The sequence below is a fragment of the Elephantulus edwardii genome, unplaced genomic scaffold (genome assembly GCF_000299155.1).
Source record: "Elephantulus edwardii isolate Elephantulus edwardi_28Jun2011 unplaced genomic scaffold, EleEdw1.0 scaffold00133, whole genome shotgun sequence".
Taxonomy (NCBI): Eukaryota; Metazoa; Chordata; class Mammalia; order Macroscelidea; family Macroscelididae; genus Elephantulus; species Elephantulus edwardii.
Genome location: NW_006399883.1, coordinates 6,738,871 through 6,749,166, shown reverse-complemented (window position 1 = coordinate 6,749,166; position 10,296 = coordinate 6,738,871). Strand labels below are relative to the sequence as shown.

At 42.7% G+C, this 10,296-nt stretch overlaps 1 protein-coding gene across 1 annotated transcript in view; it reads left to right on the top strand.

Moving 5' to 3' along the window:
* Positions 1–6,387, top strand: part of RSPH1 (radial spoke head 1 homolog (Chlamydomonas)) — a 25,259-nt gene extending 18,872 nt beyond the window's left edge. Inside the window, exons 6-9 of the mRNA XM_006894047.1 lie at positions 511–582; positions 3,149–3,311; positions 4,286–4,420; positions 6,335–6,387. Coding sequence (XP_006894109.1) covers positions 511–582; positions 3,149–3,311; positions 4,286–4,420; positions 6,335–6,387 — 423 coding nt within the window. The remainder of the gene's footprint in view (positions 1–510; positions 583–3,148; positions 3,312–4,285; positions 4,421–6,334) is intronic.
* The last annotated feature ends 3,909 nt before the right edge of the window (positions 6,388–10,296 follow it).

Sequence of the window (10,296 nt, the reverse complement as noted above, 5' to 3'; positions counted from 1 at the left end):
CAACAACAACAACAACAACAACTCTTCACAGAAGCAGGTTGACAGGCCTTTTCTCCTGTAGGAGCGACTCTAGTGAGTGCAAATCACCAACCTTTTGGGTAGCAACTGAGCGATTTAACTGTAACACCATTAACATTTCCATTCATTCTCATTGTGTTGAGCTGGGACTGGCTGAGCGCTAGGTTTCTGAGGCTATAAATTGCACAGGAGGAGGTGCCTCTCTCCTGGGGGGCTGCTGCTGAATTTGCACAGTGAGAAAGGGGTGGAGTTTGGGCTGGCTACGTACTTCCCTACAGACTAGGTGCCCAGCGCTCCCTATGGCATCGGTAGGGTTTCTAAGTAGGACATGCACTTAGTTTTTTCTTAGTCACTAGCTCCTCAAGCATTTAAAGATCCATGTTAGACTTTTCCCAGGCATATGATTTTATAGTAATAACATTTCTAAAGCTTTCTGTAGTCTATATTAGGTGTTGACATGATGAATTATCTCCTGGTTTCTTTTGCTCATAGCCTGTTGGCCCTGGAAAATATGTGTTTGATATCGGATGTGAACAACACGGTGAATATCGCTTAACAGATGTAGTAAGTTGAAAATATGTACCACGTCCTGTATTCATAGGTAAAAGAATTATTAAAGTTAGCTAGAGAAATGATGAAAATGTTCAGGGTGCCTATGACTCATACTAGACTCAACAGCACTTAACAACAACAACAACAACAATTAAAGTTAGGGGAGCCCTGGTAGCCTAATCTGTAGGGAACTGAGCTGCCAGTCCCAAGACCATGCCTCTCTGGTTTTTAGGATCCATTAGCTGCTCCACAGAAGAAAGGTGAGAAATCTCCTCCCTATTTACAGCCTATGAAACCCCTCTGGAGGATCAGCTGTAAGTTGATTCTGACTCCACAACAATGATTTGAATGTTTTTGGGTTTTTGTTAAGGTTAGAGGTGGGTTGAATAAAAAGTCATCTCAACTCTTGGGAACTTTTGTTTCTTTTTCATTTTTCTTCTTTATTTCCATGCACTAGTATGGAACTAAATGGCAAGAAGGAAATCACTGTATCTCGATTCTGAAGTCAGGATGAAACAGCCAGTCTTGAATTGAGAAGTGGGTGGACAGTGTGAAGCCCCTGGATGGCACAAAAGGTTTTAACTTGACTACTAACCTGAGGGTCAGAGGTTCGAACCCAACTACTGTGCCACTGTTGTTAGTAGAGTCGGAACTGGCTCATAACTGACCCTCAAGTAGGTTTTCAGAGGCAGTAAATCACACAGGAGGAAGCTGTCGGTCTTTCTCCCATGAAGCAGCTGGTGGGTTCAAACTACAAGGCTTTGAGATGGCAGCACAACTCCCTACAGTGGCACACTGTAGTGGCACACTAGTGACAATGCAGTGTCACTAGTTCATCATGTATTTAAAAGGCCATGCTGAATAATTTCCAGTTGCATGACATTGGGTGCATTTTATATTGATACCATTTATGAAGCACTTTGTATGTGTACTGTGTATTGACATGGTGAAGTATCTCTTGGTTTCTTTTGCTCATGGCCTTTTGCTTCTTTTTTTGGTGGTTTTTTTAAAATTAATTTTAATGGAAGTTTACAGAGACTTCGGGTTTCCAGTCATTCATTGTTGCACTTTTCTCCCTGGCAACCCCCTCCCCTCCAATTCACACTTCTCCTTAAAAAGTAAAAGAAAAACTCTTCCATTGTTATGCAATCCCTTCTCCCAAGTCCACTCCACTGTGCAGCCTTCATTCTGGACTCCTGTCATGATAATAATACCCAATCATATATCCCTTTTAAACAGTTCTCTCCCTCATATGTTTTAATGCAGTATGCTTTGTTCCTCCCCTCCTTCTCTGCCTTCCCTCAACCCTGATGTCAGTCCTGTTTTACAACAGTGGCCCTATGCAATATTTGTCCTTTTGTGACTGAGATATTTCACTCAGCATAATGTCCCTTAGGATCATCCATTTTGCTTAATATTTCATGAGTTCCTTGTTTTTCAGTGCTGCATAGTATTCCATTGTGTGAATACACCAGAACTTCTCTATCCATTCATTTGTTGATGGGCAGTTAGGTTGTTTCCAGGCCTTTGCTATTGTGAACAAAGACACAATAAACATGGGTGTGCATATATCTGCTTGGATGGTGGTTATGGTTTCTTTAGGGTAAATTCCTAGCAGTTGAATTGCTGGGTCACATGGTATTTCTATTTGCAACATTTTGAGAAAGTGTCATACTGCCTTCCATAGAGGTTGCACCATTTTACACTCCCACCAACAGTGAATAAGGGTTCCAGTTTCTCCACAACCTCACCAGCGTTTGATGTTTGCTGTTCTTCTATTAAATTTTGCTATTCTGACTGGAGTGAGATGATATCTCATAGTTGTTTTGATTTGCATCTCTCTTAGAGCTAGGGATTTTGAACATTTCTTCATGTATTTGCCATCTGTATGTCTTCTTTGGTAAAGTGTCTGTTCATATCCTGTGCCCATTTATCAATTAGGTTATTTACTTTTATCTTGTTGTGGAGCTTGAGTATTTTATGAATTCTGGATATAAGTCCCTTGTCTGACATGTCATGGACTTTTGCTTCTGTAAAGATTCTAGGCAAGAAAACGCTATGAAGCTACTCTGTGCCATATGCGGCACCATGAGTCAGGATTAATCCGACATACTCCTCCTGCTGCTGCTGTTAGGGAGCTCTGGTGGCCTAGTGGTAAGAAGCCACACTGCAATCCCAGAGGCATGCAGTTCAAGGCCACCAGTGGCTCCATAGGAGAAGGTTGGGCAATCTTCTCCCATTTGATTAACTGCCTCTGTAAACCCACTGGAGGGTCAGCTATAGGTTGATTCCGACTCTATGGTACACAACAACAACTTCTATTATTATTATTATTACTATTTGAGGTCTTAGAAAGTGACAGCTGAAATGTATGACACAATGTCACCACAATCCAGCCCATAAATATTAACGTGTCAGTAGTGTGACTCACCTGATCCACTGGATCCCTTCACTGCTCTGTGGGCAGCTTCACTATGTAGTGTCATAAAGGAGCAAAACCACAACCCCTTTGCCTCTCTTACTAATATGTGTGACTGGGTTCATGTAAACATTAGTAAGTTCACGTTTTTAAAATTAGGAAAGAGGTGAGGAGGAAGAGGAGGAGGAAACATTAGTAACAGTCGTTCCCAAATGGAAAGCCACCAAAATCACGGAGTTGGCGCTGTGGACGCCGCGAATCTCTGAGGAGAAGCAGCCTGCAGAGGCGCAGGCTGCACAGGAGGACACCGCGGGCACTGAGGGTGAGTGCGTCTCCAGGCGCCCCAGGGGCAGGTGCTGGGCAGATTTGTGTGCAGGGAGTGCACCAGGGGGTGCTCCCAGGGAAGGGTGAGGAGGAAAGAAGTAGGTTAGAGAGAGTGGAGGTGCAGCCCCTCTGCCACCTCAGGGGATTCTGTGGGCAGGTCTGAGGTAGAACAGTCTTTGTTTCCCTCCCCTGGACCATTGGTAGGGCATGAACCACCCATGTACAGGATGGCCTTGAGCATGGACGCTGACAGCAGTTCACGACAAATCCTGTCCAATAGGACCGAGAGCACTTCTCCATGCCCATCATAGATTTCTCGCAGAAGCTGTCCACGTGTAAGGTGCACTGGCCTGGAATTTTTCCAGTGCGAGTGAAGGAAAGCCAGTCCAGTTCGGCTTGAGTAAAATGATGATCTTATGTATGGGTTCAGTTACTTGCAGAGCTCAGGGCCGTGCAGCCCGGACCATGGCTGGGTTGGTTTCCGGGGTGCAGTCCTAGGTCTCCTCTGCTTTGCCTGGCTCTGCCTGCAGCCTTCCACCTCCCTGCAGAGGAGAGGCGGCGTTGCCAGCTCCACCACACTTCCATCTAGTCAGGGTCTTGGTCCTGAGACAGAAAGCCCTTCTTTCTCAGGAGCACACTGCTGCTATCAAGAGGAAGAAGCTGCTGCTAGATCGCAGAACTCCACAGGGCCGCGGTCTCCCCAGCATCTGGGTCTTCAGGCTTATCACTCTATGTTGTACTTATTAGCCCCTCAGTGGTGCAAATAGTTTACACTTGATAATTAACTGAAAGGATAGTGGTTTGAAATCCATCAGCAGTGCCTCAGAAGAAAGGCCTGGCACTCTGCTTTTGTAAAGATTACAGACAAGAAAACCCCGTGAAGTACAGCTCTACTTTCTCATACACAGAGTCAGTAGGAATTGACATCAATAATGAAGCAACAGGTCTGATTTGGTTTTGGCTGTATTTCAGTGACCGACACTGGGGAGGACACTCAGCCACTGACTGACATTTCTGAAGGTGAGGCCGTTGAAGAGGATGTAGATGTCTCCCGGGAGGAGGGCCGGGACTACGCCCAGGAGGAGTTCCGATATGACGTGGACCAAGGTGAGGATGAGCGAGAGGGGCGGGAGTATGAGTGAGGGTCTCCACACAGTGTGACGACACACCTGGAGCTGAGCCATCCCAGGTCAGGCCCTGGGGACCCGAGAAGGCTTCTGACCACCCACTGTGAGCTCAGGTGGCCTCCATACTCGAAGAGCATTTCTCTCTTAAATACCCTGCAATCTAGGGTTACACAGATTTGGGGGGGCATGGTAAAGGAAATAGGAAAGATCTGACGGGGATCTGGAAAGATAGGGCAATGGTAGGCATATTTAGATGTTGATTAATTTTATAAAATACAATGAAAGTGTACCTGAACAATACTTGCTATGCATCAGAAATCTGGACAATGACTAGGAACTATAGAAAGAGAATTGATGCCTTTGAGCTGTGGTGCTGGAGAAGAGTGTTGAATATACCATGAATTGCTAGGAGAACAAACAAATTCATCCTGGAGAGCACGAAGCCAGGCTGCTACCTGGAGGCAAGCATTCTGAAGCTCCATCTAACATACTTTGGGTGTGTTTCACGGAGGCACCAGTCCTTGGAGGGAGACATTATGCCTGGGAGGGTAGAGGGAAAGAGAGGAAGACCCTCGATGAAGTAAATTGATTCTGTGACTGGGGTAATGTGTGTCAGAGACAATAGGTTGTCTCAGCATAGAGCAGGGTTCAGAGCTGTTCTACATAGGGTTACTATGAGTCGCAAACGACTCAACGGCACATAACAACAATGACTGTATTGAAACAAAATGTGAATGAAGATAATGTGAAAAATAATATATAGGAACTTTGTAAGCAAACCAGTATGAAAGAAAAAAGTTATTTAAAAAAACCCCAGCACCCTGCATTCCTACTGACTGGCAAGGAATCCCCCAGGTCTGGTGGCCATTAGTCTCTATAGCTTTTGTTGATGATAAAACGCCAAAGGTAAGCTAGAAGTTATTAACACTGCCTCATGTGGCTGCATAATGTTTTTATGAACAAGTAATGATCATCTGGCCTGCGTCAGGTGTGTCTCTCAAGAACCTTTGGGGCTAATTGGGGAGCCGTATACCGGCTCCAGGAAACGTGATGGGAAAGAGGTGGAAGGGACAGACAATATCAACAAGATAGAACCTCAGGAACAGGACAGGGAGAGAAAGGATAGAGTCAAGGAGCCCCACGACCAGCTGGCATTGAAGATTCGTGAAATAAAAGGATGGTCTCGGTGGTTTTGACCAGCGATGGGGCTTGTTGCTACCATCTAGTGGGGAGAGGCCAGGATTGCGGCTAAAGCTCCTAGAAAGCCCAGGAAAATAGAGCTAAGACTTACTGGGCCAAATCATCTAGTGGAGAAATTGAGAAATCCCGTCCCAAATGAACTCACTTTAATGCACTTAGTGAGAAGGACATTTTAACAAAATAATAACAGCTTCATGTCTGTTCATCATGGTTTTGATCTTTTTGGAGTTTCATCTTAAAATTTCCTTTTGACATTATCAACCATGATTGTTGCAGAGTTTACTTACTAATAAGCTTTACATTTCATGAAGCATTTGCTTATAGCATCTTGTAAGAACATAGCAAATTTTGTTTTTATTACTCTTTGTTTTTGTTTTTATTACTCTTAAGATCCAGGAGATTATATTTGTAGTCCATCATATTGGGCGTATTTTGGCATAGTGTGCAGGCATGAGGTAACGGCTCAGCTTGCACTCACTCATAAGAATGTTTCTTTCTTAGTATTTAAATCTGTTTTTCCTTACTTGATTGTTGGCACTAAAAAAAACCCATAAAAATCTGCATAAAATTTAATATTCCATTTTTGCCTGATAAATGCTTAACAGTTATAATAGATGTTTATTACAAAAATCTATTCATGAGTAAAGAATAGAAAAATAAATTAAGTATACTCATGTTTCCCTTTTCTTCACAGGAAATACTTCTTTTGAAGAAGAAGAAACTAGACTGTCAGAAATGACAGAGTAAGATGCATGGAGAAGAAGAAATAGGAGATTGCTATCACAGAAGTTCTTCTGTTAGTCGGGCAGCTAATACTAATCAACTATGAATCTTTCTTATTTAATTTTCCTTTATTTGCTGGTTTACATTGTAAATAAATATCTTCTTTATTCTCTCTTCACGAAACAGCTTCTACTTCAATTTCTTTAAATGAAAAGTTGCCAGTCATTTCAGCTTGGTTGTGTGTGTGTGTGTGTGTGTGTGTGTGTGTGTGTGCTGTTTCCCCCTAGGATAAATGAATATGTCAGAAAACTATAATTCTATAGAAGATGAGTAATTCAGGTAGACTTTTGCTGAGCTAGTGGGTGATCATTTACTAATTATTTCCTCCTACAAAATGCCTCTCAGGAGAGTTAGGAAGTCACAATGTTAGATTTACTGTTTTTGTGTCACACATAAAACACCATTGGAGGGGGAGCTCTGGCCCATGCCCACACAGATGCGTCTTCTGCTGGCTGTCCATCAGGGTGGGAAGTTCCCTAATGGACTGCGGAGTAGAACCTGGACCACTTTTTGCTTCCTGCACATTGCTCCATATGCCTCCTCCTCATCACAAGTTTAGCCCTTGGTATTTTATTTTGGGTAAAACTATATAGTTCCAATCATTAATTTCTGTTTACAACTGTTCCTCCTCCTTTGTGTTTCCAAATTTGAGAGTTCAGCCTCAGTTGCCATATCTGTTATTCTATTCTGTGTGTGCTCTAGGATACACAGGGTTTTCAAAGGCCTGTTATGTTTTTGGACGTGGATGGCCAATCCTTCTTCCTAGTCTGTCTTAATTTGGATGCTTACCTTTGGAAGAGCATCTGACAGACAGCATTTTAGTGAAAGGAGCAAATGAAAGACAATTTCCATTTACAGAGATAACTGTATACGCAGTGCCCTCCCTCTGCATGTGTGTCTTGTCACGGCCCTTTCCTTGAATATCAGCATCATTTGCACTCCCTTCTAATCCAATTGAAGCTCAACATCAAGAAGATGAAGATTCTTACCATTGGGCTAATTGGTAACACTGTGATGGATAGAGAGGAAATTGAGGTTCACAGTTACAGCTTGCTTGGCTCCACAGTCAACATTCTTGACACTAGCAGTCAAGACATCAAAAAATAAATTACACTAGGTAAATCTGCTGTCAGAGACCTTTCCAGAGTACTGAGAAGCAACAATATCAGTCTAGAAACTAAGGTGTGCCTGATCCAGGCCATGATTTTTGCAATTACTTGCTATGCATTAGAGAGCTGGACCATGACTAAGGATGACAGAAGAAGAATTGATGCCTTTGATATTGGAGAAGAGTAACGAATGTACCATGGACCACCAAGAAAACAAATAGGTCTGAGAGGGTGAAACCAAGTTTCTCCTTGAAAGTTAGGATTTTGAAGTTCCATCTCACCTACTTTCGGCACGTGGCTAGGAGGGACCAGTCCTTGGAGAAGGACATCATGCTCGGAAGGGTGGAGGGACAGCCCAGGACAGGAAGACTCAGATAAGATGGAATGACACAGTAACTAGGGCAGTGATAGAAATGCCAGAGTCAGAGAGACTGGCTCAGGACAGGGCAGACTTCAGAGCTGCTGTACATAGGGTCGCTATGAGTCGCAGGTGACTCGATGGCACATAACAACAACTACTTTCTAAACAAAAGTAAACCTGCTGTTGAGTTGATTCCTAGTGACTTTCCACTGAGTTTCTGAGGCTGTTCTTTGTCCCTCTGAGCACCTGAGGGATTTGAACCATCAACCTTTCAGTTAGTAGCACAACACGTGATTCACTCTAGTGGAGCTCCAATTCTCATTTTGCCTGCTACCATTTCATTTGCCCTCACAGATGTCGTAACAGAAATATCACAAGTGAGTGGCTTTAGAGAACTGAGATTTATTTTCTCAGAGTTCAGGAGGTTACAAGTACAAATCAGGGTGTGGGTCTAGGGGGAAGTGATTTTTGGCCATTTCAACTTAGAAAAGCTAGCAACTCTTGAGAATTCCTAAACTTGTAGATACATCAGTCTCCATCATCAAACAATGTCTCTCTTCCTTTGGTGTCTATGTTGATCCTTGTGTCCCCACAACTCTATAATTCAGATGTGATTAGGATCAGGATTCACTCTACACTGGGATCACCTCAGCTAACTAATTACCTTAAAGTACCTCAAGCAAGATGATGAATTACATTACATTTAGATTAGATGTGCAGGTACAGGGTCTAGGAATCTGATAAGCACAGGACATTTTGGGTCAGAAGATCATATGATCTACTAATCTGGAGACGAAAAGGAAAGGAAAAATGGGGCTGCTTTCATAGTTATTTCTAGATCCATCTTGAAATATAATGTTGTGAATGACAGGAAAATATTCATGTGCATACAAGTAAGTCCAGTGAATACCACCATCATTCAAATATACGCACCAACAACCAGAGCCAAAGAAGAGGAAAGAGATTTCTTCCAACTTTTGTAGTCATAAATCAATTGAACATGCAATAAAGATGCATTAATAATAATGGGTGACTGGAATGCAAGAGTTGGGAACAGAGAAGAAGGATCAGTAGTTGGAAAACATGGACTTGGTAACAGCAATGAAGCTGGAGATAGAATGATAGAATTCTGTATAATCAACAATTTATTGCAAATAGTTTTTATAAGAAACAAACACAGGCTTCTACACATGGATTTCACCTGATGGTATGCATAGGCATCAGATCGATTACATTGGTGTAAATAATCGTTGGAGAAGCTGACTATCAGCTGTGAAAACTAGGCCAGGTGCTGATTATGGGACAGACCACCAACTGCTCATATGCAAGTTCAAGCTGAAGCTAAGGAAAATTAAATCCACAGGAAGCAAAATTTGACCTTGAGTCTATCCCACCAGAATTTCAAAACCATCTCAGGCACAGGGTTGAGGCCTTGAACACCTGTTTGTTCTCCTAGCAGTCCATGGTATTTTCAAAACTCTTCTCCAGCACCACAGTTCAAAGGCATCAATTCTCCTTTCATCATTCCTAGTCCTTGGCCAGTTTTCTGATTCACAGCAAACAATTGCAAAGACTATGGCCTGAATCAGGCACTCCTTAGTCACCAGACTAACATCGTTGCTCTTCAGTACTCTGAAGAGGTCGCTGACAGCCGATTTTTCCAGTGCAATTAGTCTTTTAATTTCCTAGCTACTAGTACCAAGAGTTTTGATTGTGGAACCAAGCAAACTAAAGCTAAAAATCTCTAAAGTTAACAATCTCAATCTCTTTACCATCTATCATGTTGCTGTCAATTGGCCCAGTGGTAAAAATCTTTGTCTTCTTGATGTTGAGTTTCAATACATATTGAAGACTACAGTCCTTGACCTTCTGCAGCAAGTGCTTCAGGTCCTCAGTTTCAGCAAGTGGGGTTGTGTTATCAGCATAAAACAAATTGTTGATGAGTCTTCCTCCAATCCTGATGCCACAATTCTCCTCATAGAGTCCAGTGTCCCAGATGATCTGTTCTGCATAAAGATTGAAAAGGTATGGAGACAGAATACATCCCTGGCTTGCACCCTTGCCGATTTTGAACCATGCAGTGTTTCTTTGCCCTGCTCTGATGACTGCCTCCTGGTCCAAGTATAGGTTTCACATAAGCACAATCAATGTTCTAGGATTCCCATTCTTCTCTGAGTTAGCCACAGTTTGTTGTGATCCAAACAGTCAAATGCCTTTGTATAGTCAATAAAACACAGCTATTTCTCTGATACTCTCTGCTTTCAGCCAAGATCCATTTAACTTTAGCTACAATATCCCCGGAGAACAACCACTTGGCCAACTGGCCGGAAGAGATCTATATTTGTTCCCATTCCAAAGAAGGGTGATCCAACTGAGTGTGGAAACTACAGAACAATATCATTG